The 26683-nt window shown below is 49.0% G+C and overlaps 1 protein-coding gene across 1 annotated transcript in view; it reads right to left on the bottom strand.

Moving 5' to 3' along the window:
• NT5E (5'-nucleotidase ecto) overlaps nt 1-22925 on the bottom strand; it is a 50162-nt gene extending 27237 nt beyond the window's left edge. The window contains exons 1-2 of the mRNA XM_084890747.1: nt 22352-22925; nt 550-772 (exon numbers count right to left, since the gene is read on the bottom strand). Coding sequence (XP_084746873.1) covers nt 550-772; nt 22352-22690 — 562 coding nt within the window. The 5' untranslated portion in view covers nt 22691-22925. The remainder of the gene's footprint in view (nt 1-549; nt 773-22351) is intronic.
• Between the last annotated feature and the right edge of the window lie 3758 nt (nt 22926-26683).

Raw genomic sequence — 26683 nt, 5'->3', positions numbered from 1 at the left:
TGCTTTCAGAGATCATAATCTGGCCACTCAGTGTATATATGGATGTAGATATCATCAGACCATACATATTTCCCAGAAAGCCAGATAGGGCAAAGTCATTCAATTACAAAAGACGAATGAGGCCAAGGCAGACAGGAGTTAACTGGCCGTGTACTAATCACACCAGGAAGGGAACGGTAAGGTAAACCACATGGTCCCCTCACTCTAGGCACCCTGACTCCACAGGACGAGGGCAGTGATGACGTGGCTCTTATTCTCCAGTAAATGACTCTGCACTGTTTAGCCCTGGAGTTAAGTAGACTTCTCCTCCAATCTTAAAAGCACCCGATTAAGCAGAGACACTGTCAACAAGGAAGTTCACGGGACAGAAGAGTGATGTCCTTACGAAGCTTCATCAGTGCCATCCTAGGTACACCCACCTCATGTGGTTTCTCCTCCTCCCTACAGCTCACAAAAATAGTGCCAAGCTCTGACTTGCTGCCTCTATTTTCAAGCGAGGAGTGCTATAAACTATATATAGTTAAACTATATATATATAGTAGCAAGTACCTGGTTTTGAGAGAACAGGAGTTTCTCTTGAGGTGTATCCAACAATTCCCACCGATTCCTCACCAACGGGAAGGATTTTATACGGCCAATAAAGGTTTGCCATTTGAGTTGCTAGCGGCCCCTTCGCTTTAATGTTTGCACTCAAAATGGGAAATTGGGCCTCTCTGAGGAGTGGATTGATCAGACCTTCGGGACCATTATCAAATTCATGATTTCCCAGGGCCTAGGAAGGAAAGAAAAGAGAAAAAGGATTAGGTCCTCTGGCAATTCCAGTGAAAGCACACTTTGAAGAATCACTCATTAGCCCAGCGGCTCCAACACTGCAGGGCTCCCGGAGGCCACTCCCAGGGCCTCTGCCCTCCTCCCGCCCGCGGTGTGCGCCCTTATCCTGGAGTTGGGCCAGGGACATCCAGGTCCGTGGGCTGGTCTGAGACCAGCTGCCTGGGTCCCACACCACCTCCTGCTCTGGAGGCGGCAGCAACACAGGAGCCACCGGGAAGCGGGCTGGACGTCCATGGTCCTGCCAACCTGGATCTGGGCAGGCCCAGCCTCTTGCCTTCTGTTTTCTCTCAGAAACCCACATGCCAACCCACCCACCTCCCGGTCCCAGCCTCCATCTGCAGGAGGGAGCCACTCAGATCAATGGGACTTGAGCCACAACGAGAAGAAGGTCCTGTGGACAGAGGACAGAGGCCTCTCCTCCTCCTCGCAGCCCCACGCCTCCGTGGTCACGGTTCTCCTCTAGCACTCCTTCTTGCCAAGGACTCTGTGGCCCTCTGATTCCCCCGGGGAAGCGAAGAGCCCCGAAGACAAGCAGGAGAAGGCCCTGGCTCCTTCCTTCTGTCTGCGGGGGGCTGCCCCGTGCCTCGTTCCCAGCCGGTTCCTGCCTGAGGAAGGACAGGTGAAATGGCCGCGCCCCCCTCGGGTGTCTGGGTCCACTCTGAGCTCGGGGCTTATGAAGAGGTGGGGTAGTTTGTTTTTATTTTTAAAATATATTTTTACTGATTTCAGAGAGGATGAGCAAGGGAGAGTGTGTTAGGAATATCAGTGATGAGAGCAAATCATCGATTGGCTGCCTCCTGCACACCCCACACTGGGGATCAAGTCCACAGCCCAGGCATGCGCTTTGGAGTGGGAAGTGAACCATGACCTCCTGGTTCATAGGTTGGCAGTTCACCACTGAGCCAAGCCAGCTGGGGAGCTGGGGTAGTTTTTTTAAAAAAAATATATATTTTATTGATTTTTTACAGAGAGGAAGAGAGAGGGATAGAGAGTTAGAAACATCGATGAGAGAGACATCGATCAGCTGCCTCTTGCACACCCCCTACTGGGGTTGTGCCCACAACCAAGGTACATGCCCTTGACTGGAATCGAACCCGGGACCTTTCAGTCCGCAGGCCAACGCTCTATCCACTGAGCCAAACCGATTTCGGCTGGGGTAGTTTTTTTTTTTTTTTTTTAATGACTGGTCCATTTTTATTTTTTTAAAATTTATTTTTATTTATTTTTAAAATATATTTTATTGATTTTTTAAAATTAAATTATTATCTGTGTACATATTTTAACATTGCCCCCCCCCATACATACCCTCCCTCCCCAGAGTTTTGTGTCCATTGGTTGTACTTATATGCACGTATATAAGTCCTTCGGTTGATCTCTTATCTCCCCCAGATCTCTCTACCCTCCCGGCTGTAATTTGACAGTCTGCTTGTTGCTTTACTGTCTTTATATCTGACTCTTGGTTCATCAGTTTATAATGTTCTTTAATATCCATAAATGAGAGAGGTCATGTGGTATTTCTCTTTCTTTGACTGGCTTGTTTCACTCAGCATGATGTTCTCATCATTTGCAGCAACCTGGATAGAACTAGAGAACATCATGGGGTAGTTTTTTAATGCAAACCTTGCCTCCTATCTTCTTTGCTCTCTCCCATCCCCTACTGCTCTAGGAGTAGCTATTGGGTAACAAAACAACCATTTCCTCCTGGAATAATACCAACAAGACACAACATGCCAGCCACCTCTCCCGAAAAGCCTGCACCCTTTCTCCACTGGCTCCTGGAATCAGTCTGTCTCCTCCGGGCACCTGCCTATCTGCTCTGGTTGCTAGCCTAGTATTTAACCCAGTGAGTCTCAAAATACCTAAGCCTGGCTGTCTTGCCTCCATGGTTGAGCATCAGCCTATGAACCAAGAGGTCATGGCTTGATTTCTGGTCAGGGCACATGCCGGGGTTGTGGGCTCGATCCTCAGTGTGGGGAGTGCAGGAGGCAGCCAATCAACGATTCTCTCTCATCGTTGATGCTTCTCTCTCTCTCTCCTCCCTTTCTCTCTGAAATCAACAATAAAGTGTGTGTGTGTGTGTATGTATGTGTATATATATATATATATATATATATATATATATATATATATATATATATATATATAAAGTCAGCAATAGGAACATCGGAATGACCTGAATCATGGGTCGCTATGATGCTCACTGTGGCCAGCCAACTGGCCTGACCAGAGGCAGGGCTGGCTGGCCAACCTCCTGTGGCCCCTCCCTATGGCTGGCCCCCCACCCCCATTGGGGCCGGCGGGCCTACTGTCTGTGGCCCCTCCCATTGGCTGGCCCTTCCCCTGATTGGTCCCCATCAGGGCGGGTGGGCCAGACCCCACCTGTGTATGAATTCATGCACCAGGCCTCTAGTTTTAAACAAACAAACAAACAAACAAACAAACAAACAAACCAATGACTCTCAGAATTTCTAAATACCACATCGAATTTGCTTCACTTTGCAGGTCATCTGGGAACAGGTCTAGAAGTACTGCCTGGTGACCCTTCGTCTAAATTAGCACCCTCCCTCCCCAGTTTTCTCTTTGTGGGGGTCCACCTGCTCTACCCTGTAGCCCCTTGCTGGCCATACAGGCATTCCCTGTTTGTCGCTCGCACAACTGTGTATTATGTCCTACAGGGTACACCTCTACACAGAGAAGGCAACAGTGTCCTCACTCTCCCACCAACCTGTCTCCCCAATTAAATGCAGAATTTCTAAATTTGCTTCTTTCTCCATTTCTGAGAATCTATTACCTCTTCCTATTACCCAATTATTTCCCTCTTAAAAGGTGACCTTGCCTTAAAGTTCCTCCCGGTTTTCGGTAACCGTCTTACTCATGGTTTCTTCCTATGGTGAAATGTCTCTGTTAGATTTCAGTAACTATCTTGCTTAACTGTAAAGTTTTTTTTTTTTAAACGAATGTTTCTATGGTTCTTCATGAAAGATTATCCAACGTGTCAGCCACCTTGCAGTTTACCAACCAGCATTATATGGCTGGACTGCAGTAATAGCTGACGTTATGTTTTTCATTTTTTCCCTCTTGGCCCAAGCTACCAATGTGAATAAAGCCAGAAACCCTGGAGCAGCCGAATCCTTCCCACTCACTCCCTCCCCTTCTCCTAAACGTGGCTTCATTCCATCCCACTGCTGCTACCCGCCTCAGTCCTCGCCTCCTCTCTGGACTAAAGAAACAGCTTCCTTGCTGGGCTTTCGGGGCAGCCAATCCCATCTCTAAACCCTCCTGCATGTTGCAGCCAGAACAACCTCAGCAAGTCTGACCTTGTCAATCTTAGCCTTCAGGTCCTACAGAGGCTCTCTGCTCCCTCTGGGATCAAATTCAACACCCTGAGCACGGTGGGCCACCAGGCTCTTTGAGGTCTGGTCTCATCCCACCCTCCAGCCTCATTTCTGACTCCCAGTCCTTGATGTGCAAGGCAACCAGGCAGGGCTGACTCCTCCTCTCAAGAGCAGAGACCTGGGCGCATTTCTAAACCACAGTTCCTCCCGGAAGGATGCTGAAATCACAGCACAAAAATCATGATAAACACGATATATATATATATATATATATATATATATATATATATATATATATAAATATAAATATATATATTTATATATATATTTTAATCTAAGCACTTGCCACACACCCGCATCGTGCAAAGTGATTTTGTACAGAAAACCTGGTTTCCAGCTGTGAGGATGGTATTCCATCTATCCTCACGTTGCAGGTGAGAAAACCTGAGATCTGGAGGCACTACACGAATTGTTCAATTCACAGCATGAGTACGTAGTGGCGCTGGGGCTAGAGCCCCTTCTGTTGGACTCCAACCTTCTCCAAACTGGACGCTGGGAGGTAAAGGGCAGTGTATAAGGCCTAGTATCTAGTGGGCACTCAAACCCAAATCCTGCTTGCAATTTTTTTACGCTCTTCACTTTTCTTTGTTCCTTTGTATATGACAAATGATGAGTGACCTATAGATGGGCGGGACAGAATAGCCTTGTTCAACAATGGCTTCGGCTCCTGAAGTCTGATGCCCCTTCTGGAAGACAACTTCCCAAGAACCCTTTGCTGCATTCCCTGTCTGAGTTAGATGTCCTTCCTCTGCCCTGAGGTCACCTCTGTGCAGCCCCAGCCAGCCCTGCACCTGCCCGCTGGCCTCCCAATGCCCAGCACAGACCCTGGAGCAGAGCAGGGACACACCATCGAATGAATAAATGAATAAGCAGAAGTATCCCCAACACATTTCTTTCTTTCACACACAGCTAATTTTTCCTACAAAATTATCTATTCAGAAAATCTCTTTGCAAATACCCATTTTTTTTAGCAGCTCCTATTTTCATTTCCCCACCGTGACTCCTGTTCGCCTCTCTTCCTTGGCACCTATTAGAATGCCATGACGCCTAAGCGCTTCAGAAGGGGGACCATGTCCCTCACCCCCGCACACTGGGTTCCCTTCCCCGACTGACCCTGTCCTGCTGACATGCAGCAGCAGCTCAAGAAATGTGTTGAAGAACTTGAACAATAAAAGGTAGAATAAACAGAGCAAATCGTTGTTCCATGTTCTTCTACGTCTCATAGAGCTTTTGTAGCACAAGCACTAGAGAGTTTAAAAAATTCATACCTCAGGACTACTCTGCCCTCTTTGTGCCCTCTGAAAATTGCCTGCCAATTTTTTGGTGCTCTGCCCACAGCTTCCCTCGTGCCGTTAGCCACGAATCCTGATCGGATCTAAACCATTGCTTGCCAATCTTTGCTGTAATCCTCACATCAGGCAAGTGATTTCCCTGACGCTAAATCATAGTCTTATGTTCTCCTTTTCTCTCTTCTGTTATTTTTCCAAACATTTCATTTCTGCAATTGGGTTCATTCGCCCACTAATCCTGTTCATTCACTAATTCTAGCCCAATGACAACCTTGAATATTTTTACTGTAAACTAAGGTGACCAGACGTCCTGCTTTTGGCGGGACAGTCCCGATTTTTAACAGTTTGTCCTGAGTCCCGAGGCATTTTTAAAAAGTCCTGATTTTTTTTTGCTGTGGGACGTGGGACAAATTGTTAAAAATTGGGACTGTCCCTCCAAAAGCGGGACGTCTGGTCACCTTACTATAAACACTAAATTTCACTGTCCTTCCCCTTCCTCTGTCCACGGCAGATGCCAATGCACTTGCCTGTAAAGAGAGCTGAGCCCAGTCATTTTCCCTTCTTAGACACATTTTCAGGTAATTATGAGGTGATCACATCTCTCATCATTTATTTCCAGTATACTGTATGCTAAAAAGAATTTAACTTAATATTTACTTGACCTCTTTTAGATACCAGAACTAAAGAAATATAATGCAAGCTTCTGGCCTAGACCCAGCTTCTCACCCTCACTGCTTCCTTTGTGCAGAAGCCCAAAATACGACCGAAAACCAAGCCTGATGATTTTATAGGAAAGAAACTTCCCACACTCTCCATCTACCCTGTTTCCCCGAAAATAAGACAGTGTCTTATATTAATTTTTGCTCCCAAAGATGCACTAGGTCTTATTTTCAGGGGATGTCTTATTTTTCCATGAAGAAGAATACGGTACACATTTATTGTTAAATGAAAATAAAAGAAATTTATTACCTGTATACAGTATGGTAGTACGGTAGTTGTCAACACAAACCAGACAAACTGTGAATCCTACAGTATCAAGAATTTACTCATTTATTCAATGACAATCATGTCATCATCTTCTGGAACATCATCATAACAATCCAATTCCTGAATTTCCTGGTGAATTTCTTGTGACTCCATTTCTTTCAGAATCAGTGGACCAAATCTCTCATGTTTAGCCTGGTGGGGGGGGGGACCTTATTTTCGGGGGGATGCCTTATATTTCACTCAGAAGGAAACCTGTAAGTAGGTCTTATTTTCGGAGGATGTCTTATTTTCAGGGAAACATGGTAGCTCAGGCCAGGGTATTGGACCACCTACACACCTGAGCTGCTGTCTGCTGTTTAAAGCTAAAAACTAATGAACATGGGAGGACAAGAGGAAATATGCTGCTGCTGTGACTCAATATCCTGTTGTTGTTAAACAAACTCTGGGGTAGGGGTGTCGAACTCAATCAGAGAAGGGGCCAAAATCTAAAATCCAGCCTAAATCGCGGGCCGAATGGTTTACTGAACAGTCATAAACTGACAATGTCATAAACTGACAGCGGAGTGCAGTGATGACAGCGCGGTGCGGGCCACATTGCAAGGCTTGGCGGGCTGGATTTGGCCCGCGGGCCTTGTGTTTGACACATGTGCTCTGGGGAATACAGTCTGATGTTTTTAGCACCTTCTGCGGCGGCTGTCAATATTTACATTTGATGGGATCGTTGGTGGGAGTCCGGGGGGCTGGGGAAACTCTCTGTTGACTAAGGGTAAGGGCCAGCAGGCTCCTGAGGTCATATGAATTAGTGATGGAAGAATGAAGATATTCTAAGATTTCTGACTCCAAACTTCTTGTTTTGATTGTTGAAGCTGTGAGGCGCGGCTACAGTGTTTGGACAGGTTCAAGCCTCGGACTGAGGAGAGGGCACAGTCCTCTCGTGGCCACGGGCCAGTCCCAGCCCGAGGGCAGAGCCCTCCCAGCACAATGATAGCCGACAGCTGTAGCTGTAAGCTTGAACCTAAGGTCCGAACACGTGGCCCCACGTGCCTACATGATAAGGCTGGAAATAAACAAAGCTGATCAGGTGCATGTAGTTGACTGGGATCCAAACCCACAAGAATGTTGTAAACATCTTGACCACGCCCTGACTTTGTCTGGCGGCATCTGCTATAAAATAAAGATGTGGCTTGTGGGCGTCAGCGCTGTCTCTCAGGAAGCAACATCCCACTGAGACCCAGCTTTCATTCTCTTGTCTGTCTTTTCTAAGCCTTTAGCCGCCCCCGAACCAGGTTCACTCTTGGCGGTGCCAGCATGACACATAAAGCCCTAGCTGTTTTGGCTCAATGGATAGAGCATCAGCCTGAGGACTTGTATGCATGCATATTAGCATCACCAATGGACACAGATGCTGGGGCAGTGGGGCTTGTCCTCGGGGGTGGGAGGGGGGCTTCAATCAGGGGGAAAAGGACACATATGTGAAACTTTAAACAATAAAAAAAAAATACATTTTTTAAAAGAAAGTATCGTTTCTGACTCCTCTGCTTTGCCATGTTTGTGCCAGGAATGGTGTGGATGGGTCCTGCCACCGAACTCGGTCGTTGCTCAGCCAGTCTGCTGCCTGACCACACGGTCCTCGAGGCTACGTGCCAACTTGCATGTTTTGTCAAGGTTCCTCCTAGGAGGAGCTGCCATTTCATTCACTTCCTGCTTCCCCCATAAACAAATGCTCCCCCTGGTACTGGATAAGCGGGTAAACAGAAGAAACAGCGAGGACACTCCCCAGGGCGAGAGGAAGGGAACAAACGGAGCCTGTGGTGTGAGAGTGGGTCAGGGGTGGTGGCTAAGGCAGGGGGGACCGAGGCCGGAGCGTGCCACTGGCATACCCATTCATTGGCCTCCAAAATCCATTTAAAATGGACCTAGCGCAGGGGAAATCACTGGTAAATATTTACTGAATGAACAAACAAGCCAATAAATAATTGGCGAGCAGGAGAAAGAAGGAGAGAGCTAATCCCCAGGCTGGAGTTGCTGGTCCTCAGCCCCGGGCCGGTTCCCTCCACAGCCTCTTCCAGGAACCCGGGATTCTGTGCCCGGGTTCCCGCGTCTGAGCTGCAGTGGGAAAAGGGCTACAGGACACAGTCTCTCTGGCCTTGGTACCAAACCAGGGAAGAGTGCTGCTTTGAAAACCTCTAGTGAATGGCCACAGAAGCCACAGAAGGATAATTTCACCAGGAAACTGGGCCACGGAAGGCACGCGAGCCGCCAGGCCTGAAAGCAGGAAAGTCCTCACAGGCCAAGGACCCGTGAGGCCTTCCCGAGGACAGAGCCCGCATTCTCAGCTGGGAAACGTGTCCCCCGTCAGTGAGGCTGAGGGACGCTCACCGGGGCCCAGCTCCGACCAGTTCCTAGTTAATGCAGCATCCTCGCTTTGTCTGCCTCGACCTGCAGCAGAAGTCTTATTCCAAGTGTTACTGGGACATTTAGATTTTTCCAAGTTGTGAAAAGCTCCCTCTCCTTACCCCTTCATTTTAGGCCTGCCCTGCTTGAAACCAGGCCAGGTGGGTTACAGACACAGGAGGGGGCCGCTGGGTCAGAGGCCTGGAGGAGACACTAGATCAGTGTTTCCCAAACTTCTCTCATGATGAGAATCACCTGGTGGAGTTGTTAAAACACAGATTCCTGAATCCCAACTAAGAAGTGCTAAACTAGAATTTTTGAGAACATATAGGTAAAATTGCATACCTAACTTAGTGCTCTGTATATAACATCTGTGTTAGAGCACTAGTTAAGTATACAATTTTACCTATATGTTCCCAAAAATTCTAGTTTAGCACTTCTTAGTTGGGATTCAGGAATCTGTGTTTTAACAACTCCACCAGGTGATTCTCATCATGAGAGAAGGTTGGGAAACACTGCACTAGATGGAGTTGTCTGGGAGGGAGATGGTGGTGACTGCGTACCCGCCCCCCCCAATCCCTCCCCAAGGCTCCCCCGCCTCCCTCTGCCAGCTGGAGCACCCGGAGAAGGGCTCTCACTCCTGGTCACCTGTGAATGAGACACGTGCTGGGATGCATGTGGCCCCAGAGGTTGGGAAGGAGCCTCCACCACCCCCGAGAAACCTGGAGAAGCAGCCGGCAGCTCTCCCTTCTCCCCTCGGCCCTCCCTCCTAGCCAGCCAGCCTGGAAGTCCTGTTGCTTCTGCTCCTGCCTCATCCCCCAAGTGGTCTCCTCCTCCACCTCACTCCACTGCCCCACTCTGACTCACCACTGCTCCCCCGGGCCCTCTCAGAGCCTTCTAGCTGGTCTTGGCCCCCAGGCTCACACACTTCCCAGCCATTCACGGCAGGCCGCCAGGCTGCCTCCCCCAAACACCCAACTGCCTCCTGCTGCAAGCCTCTTCGGGGCTTTCCACCGCCCACCGCCCACCGCCACTGCCCACCACCTACTGCCCACCGCCCACCATCCACAGCCCACCGCCCACCGTCCACCGCCCACCGCCACTGCCCACCGCCCACCGCCCACCGTCCACAGCCCACCGCCCACCGCCCACTGCCCACCGTCCACCGCCCACCGCCCACTGCCCACTGCCCACTGCCCACCATCCACAGCCCACCGCCCACCGCCCACCGCCCACTGCCCACTGTCCACCATCCACAGCCCACCACCCACTGCCCACCAAAATTTCAGTCCTGACTCCCTGGACAGCCCCTCCCTGAGCTGCCCCATTCTTTTCTGCCAAGCTCCAGGGGCCCTGAGTTTCAGGAACACTAAACTGCTCCCAGCTCAAGCGTGACTTTCATGAGAAGCCTGCGTGCCAGTTCCACTGTAGATGCCGGTCTCCGTGCGTCAGTCATGCCTGGCACACATGTCTCTGACAGCGTTTGACCTCGCTGTGCTGCCAGTCCTCACATCTTTCTCCCAGAGGTTGGGAGTGCTATCAACTGTCCCTGTAGCCTTGGTGACACCAGATGGGAGCCTGACCAGTGCCCAGCAGATGTTTGCTGAAGGGATAACAGAACCACCCACTTCTCTGCTCCTTTTAAAGATTTTTAAAAATTGATCTTTTTTTTTGAGAGAGAAAGGGAGAGGGAAAGAGAGAAACATTGATGTGAGAGCAGAGCATCCATTGACTGCCTCCTGCATGCCCCCTCTGGGGATGGAGACCAACACTAGGGCATGTGCCCTGACTAGGAATCAAACCAGCAACTTTTCGATGCAGGGGACAATGCTCAACCAACTGAACCACACTGGCCAGGATTCACACCGGCCTCCATTTTTCTCTGTGATTTGGTATGTGAGTCATTAAAATTTTTCAAAAGAAGGCAGGACATAAAAAGCGAACTTGGTAAATTAGTTAAGCAATAACTTAGTTGTAAAATGAGAGAAAACCAAGTTGCTTGGAAGCTGGTGAGAAGCTTAGTCACCTGCATCTCAATTCAAGGCCTGAGCCCCTGGCAGCCCATTATGGCAACTGGCCCGGTTCTCTTCATTCTTGTATTTTTATTTATATTTCTACTAATATCTCATTGGCACTAGTTTGTGGATGAAATAAGTTCATTTTTTAAAAACAAAGTTTGAACTGTTCAGTGTGTGTCTTGTGTGTGCACATGAGAACATTATTTGGATTTCATGATGGCAGGGAGAACATGAAACATTTTGAAAGCCTCTTATTGTTGGAAATCTGCTAAGGGACCAACTATTCGGTCTGTCAAAGGACACCTATATCTGAATTAGAAAGGGGGCATGCCATAGCCTCAGCTTTGTTCACAGAAGTCTCACTGCTAAAAACCACCAGTGAACTTGGCATAAGGGAATGTCAAGAAAGAGAAAGGTGTTTCTTTCTTTTTTTAAAAAAGAAAAACAACCATGACAAAAGAAATATTAATAGTTAACACTTTCCTGCCACATGGCTAGGTCCTGTTGACATATTAACTCATTTAATTCTTATGATGCAATGAGGTAGATGCTATTATTTTTCCTTTTTATATTATATTATTTTATTTATTTTAGAGCAGAAGGGAGAGGGAGAGAGAGATAGCAACACCAATGATGAGAGAGAACCATTGATCGGCTGTCTCCTGCACATCCTACACTGGGTATCGAGCCGGAAACCCAGGCATGTGCCCTGACCAGGAATTGAACAGTGACCTCCTGGTTCATAGGTCGATGCTCAACCATTGTGCCATGCCAGCCAGGCTATTGTTGTTTTTAGAGATGGGGAAACTGAGGTATAGGGCTCACACCACTAGCATGGCGCAGAGCAAGGTAGTGAACAAGGGTAGAGAGGTTTCAGCATCCAGGCCTTCACCCCTCTGCAAAACTGCCGCTGATGTAAACACTGGGAAGGGATAGGGATCATTCAATAATTCATTTCTTCCAGGGTCCGAGAGTGCCAAGTACGAGGCCACAGTCCCTGTTCTCAGGAAGCCGACAGGGCAGGCAGGGATAGAGTAAGACACAGCACATCTATCCACCCATCCAGGCCTACATCAAACACGTGGGGACGTGTGTGAGACAGCCCGGCAGCGGTGCAGGCACACCCTGCCCGCTCAGGACCGCAGGGGCTCAGAGTGTGAGCGTCCCCTCCATGGCGCCGTCAGAGGAAGCCCACAGGCAAATGATATCACCTGTATAAACAGATGAGGAGATGAAAACACGATTGCCAAGGCAGTCAAAAATGCTCCAAGTAAAGACAAGAGGCTTAAAAGCAAAGTCAGAAGGAAAGCAAATGAGAGAAGAATTGATTTAAGAGCAGTGCAATTTGCATGATGCAGAAGAAAAGAATTTGTTTAATCTGCAGATACCAATTGTAATAATGCCAATAAGACATTTGTCAGAAATCTGCAACACAGGAGTTAGTCATCTGCACGCTAGCTCGCTCATTAAGGGCTGGAGGGTGCAGTCTACCCAGTAACCTGAGAGTTAAGGCTCAGTTCCTCATCACCCAGCAAGACTCAACAATAACCTTAGGAGGGGAGGATTATAAACTGTTTGGTTTGGCCGATTCGTTTCTGGCATCGAGGCCACTTTTGGTTTCGGGGTATGCTCCAGCCTCCAATGTGGCTTCTGATGGAATGGTAGGAATAATTGGGGGGTGGGGGGCCTCTATCCAGCTCATCTGCACTTCAGTGTTTGTTGAATGAATCAATGAAAAAGTACTGAACAGACAGCATTTCCCATTTCCCATATCAGATGGGAAATTTTACAAACGCCATAACCTGCAAAATATGCATGCCAATGTTACATTTAGAATTACCTGCTCAACGAATTGAGGTTCAGGCAGGTTTAACTACACCTCTAAGGGGCTGGAGGGCTCCAGCTAATGTTTGTATCATGTGCAGAAGTAATTACTCCAGTGAGGGAAAAGAAGTGTCAAGAGAAATTCTAGTCATGCGGTTGAAGAAAATGGAGGGAGGGATTTACACAGCCGAACTGGTGAGTGAAGTACGGAAAGCTGCCAATTCGGTTTGTGAGTTGTTTGGCTTTCCCATTTTCAGTTAAGCAAATACAGATGCCAGAACAAGGACAAGAAGTTGCCTTTGCTTTCTTTTTAAAATTATTTTTACATTTATTTATTTATTTATTTATTTATTTATTTATTTATTTATTTTCAGAGAGGAAGGAAGAGGGATAGAGAGTTAGAAACATCAATGAGAGAGAAACATTGATCAGCTGCCTCTTGCACACCCCCCACTGGGGATGTGCCCGCAACCAAGGTACATGCCCTTGACCGGAATCGAACCTGGGACCCTTCAGTCCCCAGGCCGATGCTCTGTCCAGTGAGCAACACCGGATAGAGCTGCTTTCTTTTTTTAAAATCCTCACCTGAGGATATGTTTTTATCGATGTTTTTTTCGTTGTGTTTTTTAGAGAGACAGGAAGGGAGAGAGAAACATCTATCAGTTGTCTCCATCACGTACCCCAAACGAGGATCAAACCCACAACCGTTTTGGGGTACAGGATGGTGCTCCAACCAACAGAACCACCTGGCCGGGGCTGCTTTTGCTTTCTTGAGGTCAATTCCCCCCCCCCCCCCCTTCCTCCCCTCAGCCCAGCCCTGGTGTGGACCTCAGGATGGAACAGAGGAAGCCGAAGGGCCATGACCACACATACAGCATCACATCACTGAGGCTTGGGCAACCACAACCCCCAGACACTTGCAACTCCTGAGGTCTGAGCTTTAGAAACAATACCAACCTTTGTTGCCTTTTAAAAAAATACCACTTGCTTTCCGGCTTTCCAAACGAAATTTGCTAATCGGCCTTCCGTAAACCCGGCGTTGTTATTGAAGATAAGTAACTCTGAGAGTTTCCTTGATATGACAATATCACATTCCTCTGTAAGAATTTTATTCACAAGCACTTGACTCTAAGGTGACTTCTCTTCACTTTTGGGATTAGTTTTCTGGGCGGGGAGGGGAAACGCTCACTGTGGCAATCCCTGTGCACAGGTGCCAGAGTGTCAGTCAGGTTTGCTTTGCTTTGCTCACCCCCCATCCTTCAGAGGCCCCACACAGCCTCCATTTGGTAAAGGTGGGCCCTGCCCCCTCCATCTACTCAGCAGTAAGCTTCGCCCTAGCACAGTGGCCGGCAAACTCATTAGTCAACAGAGCCAAATATCAACAGTACAACGACTGAAATTTCTTTTGAGAGCCAAATTTTTTAAACTTAAACTTACTTCTGACGCCACTTCTTCAAAATAGACTCGCCCAGGTTGTGGTATTTTTGTGGAAGAGCCACACTCAAGGGGCCAAAGGGCTCGCATGTGGCTTGCGAGCCGCAGTTTGCCGACCAGGCCCCTAGCAGCTCTTGTTCACTGTTCTTAGTCCTTCTCCCTGCGCCTGGCACGTGGTCGTGCTTAGTGAATGTTTGCGGGCTGAATGGATGAATGAGCAGCAAGGACCATGGGCTTGGGGCTAGGCTCCTCCTCCTCCCCTTCCTCAGGCCATCGTTTTCTCTGACACTCCATTCAGTGTCCGGGACCCTCTTCATCTGGAAACAATGGGAGAAGAGCCAAACCACCTCCCCACAAGGAAACACCTGCCATGGAAGTAACTGTGAGGGAGACATAAGAGAGTTGTCAAGCAAACTTAGACCTGTGTGTCACACTGACATCCCAGCACAAACCACGTTATGTTGCCAGGTTAGAAGCAAGACAGAGGGCTGGGCAGGCAGGGGCTGAGATGCTGAGGAATGACATGCAACAGACCACCTTCTCCAGCTCCTTCATCTTATAGACGGGGAATCTGCTGCCCAAACTCACACAATCAATGAGTCTGAAGAGGCCGCCGTAAACCTGGGCGTTTAAATCCTTTCTCACTGCTCCTCTCTCACAGCCACATAGGTGTCCAATCATGTCCAGTAAGCCCAAGAAAAAGCCTTCAGATCGCATCTCTGGGCTGCAAATAGCAGGCATCAGCTGTCAGGGGTGAGCTTAAGTGGAAGAATCTGTGCCCCTGTGTAGTAGAGTCAAAGTCTGCTGACTCTCCCGCTGCCCCTGGCTTGAACCCTCTTAGTCATCTCTTGACCACACCCTCTCCTGAGCCACTCCTGCCAAGAGATGGTCAGTACTTAATGACCCCTTGCTGTGGGCCGGCAAGGTGCAAAGCACTTAACATGCATCATCATCTCCTTTAAACCCCACAACCAGCTCTGGAATGAAGACTATCACCATCCCCACCTTTCACAGGTGGCAGGGAGGGGTCATGAGATTAAATGACCCGCTCACAGTCCATAGGTTCCAAGTGGCAGAGAGAGGACTTGATTCCAGACAGAATCACCAGGGAATTCATCCTTTTAGCCACAGGCCATGCTGTCGGCCTATCGAGGCTGGCTCTCCTCCATTCAGCCTTTCTTTCCCCATCTCCAGAGTTCAGTTCTTAGCATCTCACACCTACACTACTGCCCTGCCTCTTCCCCCTGCCTCTTCTGCGGCACCTTCTCCTTCCACCTACTTCTGCTCATCTTCCCAAACTCTGACTCTTCGATGTTGCTCAGAGGTTTTTCTCATCAGTACTGAACAGACATTTTACAAACTCTCCAAACTCAGCCTTCCCTGCAGAGACCAACTGGGTGTTTGACAGTTCAATCCTGACACTACCTACCTGGTGTGGGTATCGGATCCCACAAGATAGGGGCTCAGGCCTACCAGACTGCCCCCCCCTCCCCCCCCCCCGTTGTCTGTCCTGGGCCACCTGTGCTACTGACGAATCAGCTATCAAACCTCCACAGGCTTGACAGTTCACTAGAATGACTCCTGAAACTCAGGAGAGTGCTCTCGTTACTATTACTGGTGTATTACAGAGGACCCAGCTCAGGAACAGCCAAATGGGAGACACGCATGGGGAAAGGTATGGCGGGAGGAAGAGGGGTGTGTGGGTTTCCATGCCCTTTCCGGGCACACCACCCTTCCAGCACCTCGTGTTCACTGACCCAGCAGCTCTCTGAGCTCCATCACTTAGTGGTTTTTAATGGAAGGTTCATTACAAAGGCACAGCTGATTAAATCATTGGCCGTTGGTGGCTAGCGTAATCTCTGCACCCTCTCCCATCCCAGGAGGTTGAAGGGAAGCTGAAAATTCCAAACCTCTAATCATGGATTGGTCTTTCTGGCCACCAGCCCTCATTCTGAAACTATCTAAGGGTCCCCAGCCATCAGTCATCTTATTAGCATATATAAGACATTCTCAGAAACTGGGACAGAGACCAAATATTTCGTTTTTAAAAATTTTTTTATTAGACTACTGTCAGGCTCTCCTCAGAAACCTCCAGTGGCTCCCCTGACAACAGAGGTGATCCCAAACTTTTCAAGATGCCTGTAAACTGTGCACCTCACCTCTCATAATTGCCGGCACTCGCCATAGTCCAGGCTGGTTCACCTTGTAGATTCCTGCCTCTGCCCCCTTGCCTCATCCTCCTGCCCTTTAACTAAATCAAATCATTTCTTAGGACACTATTTGTTTAGAGATATAAGGAACCTCAGAGATGAGCTGGTTCAAATCTTTTATTTTACATACTAGAGGCCTGGTGCACGAATTTGTGCACCAGTGGGGTTCCTCAACCTGGCCTGTGGCATTGGGCTGAAAATGGCTCTCTGACATCCCCCGAGGGGTCCCGGATTGCGAGAGGATGCAGGCCAGGCTGAGGGATCCCACTTGTGCATGATCAGGGCTGGGGAGGGATGTGGGAGATTGGTCAGCCCAGGAGGGACTGAGGGAGGGATCCAGGGTGTGTCCAGCCCATCTTGCTCAGTCCCAATCAGCTGGACCCTAGCAGCAAGCTAATCTATAGGAGTGTCTGCTCCCTGATAGTCAGACACGCCATAGTGACTGGTCGACTGTCAGCACTATGGTGGTCACTGCACATCACAGAGAATGGTTGATATGTGACCTTAGCATATGATTAGTAATAATGCTTTGATTGACTGAATGGCTGATGGGTCAATCAAACACTTAGCATATTAGGCTTTAATTATATAGAACTAGAGGACCAGTGCATGACATTTGTACACTGGGGGGGGGGGGGTGTGTCCCTCAGCCTGACCTGTACCCTCTTGCTGGCTTAGGCCCACTCCCTAGAGGACATCCCCCTAGGGGTCCTTAGTGCTGCTGTGTAGGTGGGAGAGGCTCCTGCCACCAAGGCTGTGCTTACCAGCCTTGAGGCTGGTTTCTGGCTGAGCAGAGTTCCCCCTGTGGGAACTCACTGACCACCAGGGGTCAGCTCCTGCATTGAACATCTGCCCCTCGTGGTCAGTGTGCATCATAGCAACCAGTCATTCTGCTGTTTGGTCGATTTGCATATTAACTTTTTATTATATAGGAGCAAAGGCCTAGTGCACGAACTTGTGCACCGGTGGGGTCCAGCCATTCCATCCCTATCATGGCCAATCGGGCCAGGCAGGAGGAGGGGACAGGGGAAGTTGACCAGTTGGCCCTGCCCCCTGGTTGAACTCCCAGGCAAACTTCCTGTCCAGGGCATAATTTGCATGTTAGCCTTTTATTTTACAGGATAAGAAACTAGTGACTCAGAGAGGTAATGCCATAGTCCTAGAGTATAGATTATTATCCTCAAAAGGCAGAAAGATAATAATCCAATTTGAGCTTTGAATTTCTGGTGATAAGTACCGGGGATAATAAGCTTCAAATGAATAGAGTCATGTAAACTTTCAAAAGCACAAATCGCAAGGCAGAAGGAAAGGTTAATTTGATTTTACCAAATGAAGGATTTCTCTTCAATTAAAGACACTATAGGCAAAGTTAATGGACATAACATAATAAAAAATATTTTCAAAGTGTAACCCGTTAACTGCCACAATAATTTGAATTTAATTAAAAAAGGTCCATTGCTTGCCTATAGACGCTTATGGCATACAAATGGTTAAAATTGATCACAGACCAATACCTAGAACTTCTGGAAATCAAGAAAAACAGAGCAAACCCAATTAAAAAAAAAAAAAGCAAATAATGTGAATATGCAATTAGGAAAGAGAAAGCCCCATCCCCCAATCAACAAATATATCAAACTCACTATTTATTAGAAACATACAAGCTCAAGCAGCCATGTCACTTGACACCTAGTGGAAAGCAGGACAATGCTGCAAGGTATGGGCTTCACAACTTCCTGGGGAAGAGGGTGAGGGGAGGGGGCTCTGTCACTCAGGAAGCAATGTGTCAAGCTTTGGTCAAAGCCAATATATCCGTGCCTGTGGTCAGCAATCTTGTCCAAAGAAATACTCCCAGCGGGACTTGTAGGAGGCTATTGGGAGCAGCATGCTTGTGGAACTGCAGCATCATTTGCGTGATCTCTGTGGACCCATCCCTGGGGGTGGGATGGAGGTGGGGAGGATGGTAAAGTCTATGGAGATCTCTGTGGAGCATGATGCGCAATATATGTATGTGCAGAGTAGACACAGAATGACAGGGACAGATCACACAGCCAGTTTAGGACAAAAGTGAGGACCAGAATGAGCTGAGGAACATAACTGAAAAACAAGCACCTCAAATAATCAAGGTTCTGCAAGTACACACGGGAACAAAACATAAACACCTCACACGTTAGTGTGGTTGCCTACGCGTGATGTGGGTACCTGGCTAGTGGTCCCCTGGGCGAGTTACAGACAGGGGAGATGGTCGCCACCCCAACTGCTGGCTCAGGCTCCTTGGAGCAATTTGTTGAGGCTAGGCCACAGTCTTTGGGGCAGAAAGTGGGCTCAGGGGCCAGGCCTCGGAAGCAGGGGCAGCTGGAGAGGAGGCTGCCCTTCCCTAAGAAGCTGTCTTCCTCACAGCCCGCCCACCTCCATGGTGAGACAGATTCTCCCTTGCAGAGATGATCTCACTTGCAGAGATGAATTCGTATAGCTTTGTGCTTGGGGATGGGGGGATTTTCATAAGTTTGCCCAACGAGTAAACATTAAGGATAGTTTAGACTAGGGGTGTCGAACTCAATCAGAGAAGGGGCCAAAATCTAAAATCCAGCCTAAATCGCGGGCCGAATGGTTTACTGAACAGTCATAAACTGACAATGTCATAAACTGACAGCGGAGTGCAGTGATGACAGCGCGGTGCGGGCCACATTGCAAGGCCTGGCGGGCTGGATTTGGCCCGCGGGCCTTGTGTTTGACACATGTGGTTTAGACAATGGGACTTAGAAAAGATGGTGGAGCCGAAACCGGTTTGGCTCAATGGATAGAGCGTCGGCTTGGGGACTGAAAGGTCCCGGGTTCGATTCCGGTCACGGGCATGTACCTTGGTTGCGGGCATATCCCCAGTGGGGGGTGTGCAAGAGGCAGCTGGTCGATGACTCTCTCTCATCGATGTTTCTAACTCTCTATCTCTCTCCCTTCCTCTCTGTACAAAATCAATAAAATATATTTTAAAAAAAGAAAAAAGAAAAGAAAAGATGGTGGAAGGGATGGAGAAGGGAGGTAGACTGTGCCAGGTGGTCAGAATCAGATAAAGGGATGGTAGCAAAACCCAAGCCTTCCCATTCTCTCTCTCGCTCTCTCTTTTTTTTTTTAGAACCCATGGAATGGACCTCTATGGAGGACTGGGGAAGTTCATGTCACTTATCACATGCTTTGTTCACAAAAATGCCACGTGCAGGGTGGGGGTTAGCCCTCCTGCTTTACAGTTAGGGAACATGAGGCCTGAGAAAGTAACCTGGCCCCGCTCACACTGGGAGTGAGTGCATCCACGTTGTCTTCCTGCTGCCCGGGGGCACCAGGCCCCTGCTCTGCCATCCTCCCTCTAGAGCTATCTGCCAGCAGCAGTCCCTGTCCGGGGAGGTCCGCAGTCTCACCCTGGGACCTGCAGGGCTCTCAGAACTGCTCCCGCAGCTCTCACCCGGCTGCAGCAGGTCCAGGAAGCCTACGCCTGCTCAGAGACTCTGCTGGAGGGAACTCCTGGGGTTTAGCTGGGTTCCAGCAGCTTCCTCTTTGCCACCCACACCCCTGAGTCCATATTTGTGGCTCCTCGGACCAGGTCTGGCTTTTAGAGAACTGGAGATTGCCCCTCCACAGCTGTTTTCCACTCTGATCGGAACCTCCGGCTTCCTGAGATTCAAGAAAAGGGTGGCGGGCAGGCGGGCGGGCGGGCAGAAAAACCTTTACAGTGGAACATCCATAAATTCCCTGAGAGCAGTACAAACAGAAGGACAGTGAAAAAATCTCTGTAACACAAGAACATGGCGGTGTCTGGCCACATGCTAAAGCATTATAAGAACTAGGATTTGATGCAGGTCAAACAATGACGCTCGTCAAACCCCAGACTGCACAAACTCCTGATGAGATGCTATCAGGAAGGTGGCTTTCAGCCAGCCCCAACCCACCCCACCCGCTCCCCACCCCTCCCCTCTACCCCCTGCCAACAATGTCAGTAGCCTCAAGCCCCAGCCTAGTCACTTTGAGTGAAACTTAAAAATAAAATAATCCCATCCAACGTTCTAGAAAGCATTCAAAGCATTCCTGGTGGGGATGGGCTGGAACTTGCAAGACTGCCCCAGCCTCACCCAGAATCCTGTCATAAACACTCGATAAGATGGTTAACACCAGGAGCTCAGTCTGACTTGAAGAGGAAAAGAGTGTTATTAGGGAAAACTAGGAATTCTTGCCCCCACCCCCACAGGAGTTTACACAACTGTGGGGAAAAGGGTGTCACAGAAAGAAAAGTTTACAAAGTTGTGGTTTATATGTGAAATCAAAACAAACTCATGTAAGGTTTATTCTACCCCTCTGGAGGGGAAGTGGAGAAGTAGGCTAATAACAACCCCTTTCGATAAATATTTATCCTTATCCGGCCATTACTGTGTCCTAAGCATCAGCAGGTTGGGTTGTGGAGAAGCCAATGCCGAGACCACACAGAGTTAGTTCTTGGGGCCCACCCTTCTTCGGCTGAGCACCCCATAAACTCTGGGGCCCGGGGATCCCTTTGAATTGCTGCTGCTTTGAGAGGTCCTGATAACCTTAAACCCAGCGATCGGAATGGAGAGGAGCTGGCCGCCCTTCTCTCCTCTCTCTAAAACGAGCTTTCTTGTGGGAGAAAGCAAAGCCAAACGAAACAATTGTGCTCTCTTATCATCTTTTCCTGTCCTCCTTTCCCCAAGTTTCCAGGAAAAAATACAGCACTGTGCTTTGCCGACCTCTGTTCTCTTCTCATACAAAGTATCTTGTGAGGCCTCTGTTCTCCAGGCTCGTCCACACCTCTCCTTCCCTTCCCCAGCCAGGACTTCACAGATCGCCCCAACGTCCCTCTGGGACCCTCCCTCTGTTCTTTCTCTTCGACAGCTCCTATATTCTGGTTCCCACTTCCTCCCCCAAGGATTTTACACAGGGTTAAAATTCGGGGGAGGGATCTGCTTAAACAGGCAAACTGGTTATACTTATTTACTGCTATGTAACCCTCTCTGCTCCTTCTCCAAAATCCAGTCCAACAAATAAGACAGCGTCTTGAACATAGTACTTGGGGTTTGGACTTGGACTTAAACTCTTGCACATCCTAGGAGCCCCTCCTCTCTTAAGCTGGATGCTTCCTCCATCTCTGCTGCCAAAGTGATTTTACCGAAGTCCTTTGGAAGCCCAGTAGTCTTCAGCATTTTGGTCCTCTGTGGGAGTTTCTTTCTTTTCTTAGTTTTACACAGCAGTAAAGAAGAAGAAGAGCTAACATGTATGGAAGCCTATGTACTACGTGCCAGGCAATCATGAGAGGTACATAGAGTTCTTTTTTTTTTCCTATAAAAATTTTTTTTATTAAATTGTTATCTGTGTACATAGTTCTTAGCCCCACTTCCTAGCAGCCAGAACTGAGGCACGGATAGAGGCAATAGCTTGCACACTTAAGGTAGCTGAGCCGAGAACCTAACCCGTAATCAAGGTCAAGTTGGGGTCAAAGGGCTCTAGAATCCACACATAACAGGTCTCCTCTTTTGGAGCTGGTGCCCTGGATAATGTACTCAACGTCTTTGACCTCCAGTTTTCCTCCCGGTAAAACAGAGATAAAGCGTCCTATGATAGCGGAGCAGCCAATGAGCGGGATGTGACAGGCCTACGTGGGTCCCTGGCCCTGGAGAGTCGCCCAACTCCGGACGCACCCCAAGCTTATCCCTCTGAGAGGCAGGGCTGGTTCCTGCTCCCCTAAATAACCCAAATCCCAAGGTGGGATCCCCCACTTCAATAGGTTTAGACGCATCATACAGAACAACACTGTGCATCTGTATCCACTTGGCTCGCTGGCCTTTCTCCCCGCCTGGCTCCCAGGTGCTGGCGGCCCCCCCACCCCCACCCCGGGGGGCCAGGCCATGGGCTCCTCCTGCACCCCGGCTTCCCTCTCAGTCCGGGGGTTCGGACTCCTCTCCTCCGCTTACCATGGCGTCGTAGCCCAGGGCGTTCATGAAGTGTGCCACCTCCGCCCCCTTGTACACGGTGAACCAGATGGTGCCCTGGTACTGGTCGCCGGCGTCGAGCAGCAGCACGTTGGGGTCGGCGCTGCGGATGCGCTGCACCTGGGTGTACAGCCGCGCCACGCCGCCCACACAGCGGCTGGCGTTTATGCACTTGCTGGAGTCCTCGCTGGTCTGCTCCAGCCGGCTGTGCAAGTCGTTGGTGTGCAGGATGGTGAGCGTCCAGGCGCCGGCCGCTGGCCACAGCAGCGCGCCCAGCGCCAGGAGCCGAGGTGCCAGCGCCCGCGCGGCCCGGGGACACATGGCTGCGGCGCGGGGAGCGGGCGCGGGCGAGCCGGGCGGGCAGGCGGAGAGGAGAGACCCCGAGAGGAAAGGAGCGGAGAAGAGAGGATCGGAGTGGAGAGGAGCGGCGGGAGTGCGGGCGAGCGCAGGAGTGAGGCTCTTTGGAGAGAGGGGCGGGACGGGGCGGGCCCTCTGGCCGCCGGGAGCCCAGCCCCGCGGCCAGGCGCACGCCCGCTCGGTCACCCGATCCGACCCAGCTCCCGGGCGCCCGGGCGGCGCTAGTGGCTGGCACCCGCTCCGCCAGGAACAGGGTGAGGCTGTTCCGGGCGAGGAGCAGCTAGTGCCGGCCTCGATCCCGGGATCCCTGCCCGAACCCAGAGCCCGGGCGCCGGCGATCCGGCTGCCCGGGGAGCGGGAGCGTTCGCCCCGCGGCTGCGTCCTCGCCGGTGCTCGCCTCCTGGGAGGCACGAGTTTTTCTAAAGAGACATTGCACGGTGTGTGTTTTGGACTTGTGGCCCTGCAAGCTGGTCCCTGGAAGAGGGGAAAGAGGGGGAAGAAAGGAGGTGCAAAGAAAGGAGGTGCACTTGGGGAATGAGGTAGGGGGAAGGGAAGAGGGGGCGAGCTGCAGCAGAGAGAAGCGCTTTGCTCGGGCTGTGGGAACAACAAACGCATTTTGAGACACCCGGCGCTCCCTCTCCAGTCACCGTGGGAACTCAGAGTCTACTTTGTCCAGGATGCGGAATCTCAGAAGCTGAGAAACCATTCGTCTCCAGACCGGGGTTATGTGTGATTAAAACCCTAGTGATGCTGCAGCAGCGGTGCGGTGCAGTCGATTGGCAGCTAAAACTAATCCTGGGCAGAGCAAACATTAGTAGCAACGAGGGGAGCGGTGCCGCCTTGTGTTGCTTTTGTAGGCATTCTTCCTCTGTCTGTCCTGCTTGTGAGGGTTGAATGTGTTAAGGATGGCGAACGCGCGCGCGTTTTAAGCCAAAGCTTTTGGCAAGGAAGGTACTAGAAATGCATACAATAAAGTAATCATCATTATACTAGAATTAAAAAGGGCAGTATTCGCCCAGGCCGGTTTGGCTTAGTGGATGGAGCATTGGTCTGCGGACTGAAGGGTCCTGGGTCCGGTTCCGGTCAGGGGCATGTACCTTGGTCGAGGGCACATCCCCAGTGGGGGGTGTGCGGGAGGCAGCTGATGATGATTCTCTCTCCTCGATGTTTCTAGCTCTCTATCCCTCTCTCTTCCTCTCTGTGAAAAATCAATAAAATATATTTTAAAAAATGGCAGTATTCCCCTCTGAGCAGATTGATTTCTTTGTGCAATCAGCAATCTAGCGGCTTGGGTTGCGGGATTGGGGTGGGTGAAAAAGGTAAAGGGGATTAAGAAGTGCAAGCTGCCAGTTATAAAATTAGTGAGGGGATGTCGAGCACAGCATAGGGAATATAGTTACGTAATAATATTGTAGTAACTCCGTAGAGTGTCAGATGTGTGTCGTGGTGATCACTTCACAAGGTATATAAGTGACTGTCACTATGTTGAACATTAATATAATATTGAATACCAACTATAATTAAAAATATAATGTAGCCACTGTGGGAAGGGAAGAAGGGAATTAGTTTGGAGTCCCTGCTAGGTGTCCCATCGTTTACAGAACAGCAGATGTAGTCCTTACACGTGTCCAAATGCATCCAGCATTTTAAAAAAAGTATTTTAGAATGAAATATACATAAGATTTACTATTTTAATCAGTTTTAAGTGGACAACTTAGTGGTGTTAAGTTTATTCACATTGTTTTACAACCGTCACCACCGTCCATCTCCAGAACTTTTTCATCTTCCCAGCCTGAAACTCTGCAGCCATTAAACAATAACTCCCCCTTCACCCTTTCCCTCAGACCCTGGCAACCACCACGGTACTCTCTCTATGAATTTGAGCACTTTAGGTTTCTCATACAATATCTGTCCCTTGCGACTGACTTCCTTCACTTTGCATAATGTCCTCAAGATTCATCCACATTGTAGCATGTCAGAAGTTCCTACTTTTTATTTAATTCAAATAGCAGTTTTTTGAAATTTTTATTTTTGGATCGATATATTGATAGAAGGGAGTTAGGGTGGGAAAGGAGAGATAGAGATAGAGATAGATAGAGAGAGAGAGAGAGAGAGAGAGAGAGAGAGAGAGAGAGAGAGAGAGAGAGAAAGATGGATTTGTTGTTCTACTTATTTATGTATTCATTGGTTGATTCTTGTCTGTGCCTGTGCCCTGACTGGGGTTGAACCTGAAATCTTGGGCAGAGCAGACTTTCCTTCCTTTTAAAGGCCAAATAACATTCCTTTGTATGTATATATCATATCTTGTTTGTTCATCGATGGGCATTGGCTATTGTAAATAATGCTACTTGAACGTGGTGTACAACTGTCTTTTTAATTTGTTACAAAAGCAAAAGAAGGACCCTCGGAGCTTAGGAGAGAGGAAGGCAAAGGTCATACACCCTGGTGGGATGAAGGGGAGGGAAGGCCAGGTGTGTTCCCAAGAGGAGAGTGCGCCCAAACATTTTTATATTTTGATGAAGTGCAATTTATCTATTTTCATCTCGTTGCCTATGGTTTAGTGTCATATCTGGTAAATCATTGCCAAATCTGATGTCATGCTTTTTTTTTTTTTAAACACGATTATTTAGGTGAACTGAATTAAAAATCTGAGACCTGCTCTGAGGTGAAAACAGGAGAAATCTATTTGCCCGTAGGCATCCTGCCACATTTGGGTTACCCAGTTCACAGTGTATTTTTGTTTTACTGATGAGAACACTTAACCCGGCTAAGTAATTTATCCAAGAGCATTCAACTCTTGGTAAGTGGAAGGCAGATTTTGAATACAACTGAATCCCAACACTCGTGTTAAATTATTAAGTCCTCATGAAAGTGTAAAGGGGTAGAAGTTATTAGTCCCCTTTTATTGTAATAAAACTGAGGTTCCATGTGTTAAATTAATTGTCCAAGATTTCACAGGTGAACAGGTTCCCCCCTTTTTATACATGTAACCATATTTCTTTCTTTCTTCATTTTTCTTAATTGACGAGAGAGAGAGAGAGAGAGAGAGAGAGAGAGAGAGAGAGAGAGAGAGAGGAAGAGAGAGAGAGAGACAGACATTGGTTACCTCTCACATGACCAAACTGGTGATCGAACCTGTAACCTGGGTATGTGCCCTGACTGGGAATTGAACCCACAACCCTTTGGTGTAGGGGACGATGCTCCAACCAACTTAGCCACAGTGGTCAGAACACATGTAATATTTCACACAAGTTCTCTGCTCACTCACAATGTTTACACCTTGCTGCCCTTCCTCTTGCCATTTTAACATATTTGACGGGAGAGGTTCTTGGTCTGGGGATTTCCGAGGAGACTCAAGAAGCTTGGCATTCTCTCTCACAACTTTTGCCACAGTCTTCTTGTGACCACAGCAGAAAAATCAGCGTATATCTGCCCCTTTCATAAACCAGACCTAACAGAGAGGGTTGGGTCTGAGTTAGCGGGGACACGTGGAATGTATGGAGTGTGTGGAGACAGGTCCTCTTACCCACTCATCCACTCTGCTGCCTCAGCTCAGATCCACCTGCTCCGCCCCTGGGGCAGACAGAAGTTCAGTCTGCAGCCTGGGTCACAGCCACTCAACCACCCAGCAGCAGTAGCAGCAGCATGTTCCCTCCTACGCAAATCAGGCCTTGCCCCCTTCACACAGTGAGGCCCGCCCTCCTCCCAGCCTCATCAGGGTGACATTTGGGCCTCCCTCCCTCCAGGTGAGATGGTGATGCTTCTCACAGGCAGAAGGATTTATGCCACTTCTAAGCCCCTTTCTGCCATCACACGATGGAGCCATGTTGCTGGGTTCTAAGTCCAAGAATTCAAATACATCATTCTGTTGGATCCCACCAACCACCAGCAAGAAAAAGAAAGATGCACAGAAAACTAGGTAAGTCCTTACTCCAGTTTCTAGTGGAGGGTCAACAT

The sequence above is a fragment of the Pipistrellus hanaki genome, assembly GCF_964339955.1.
Source record: "Pipistrellus hanaki genome assembly, chromosome: 7".
Lineage (NCBI taxonomy): Eukaryota > Metazoa > Chordata > Mammalia > Chiroptera > Vespertilionidae > Pipistrellus > Pipistrellus hanaki.
Note: the sequence above shows the minus strand (reverse complement) of the source record. Positions and strands in the feature narration are given on the sequence as shown.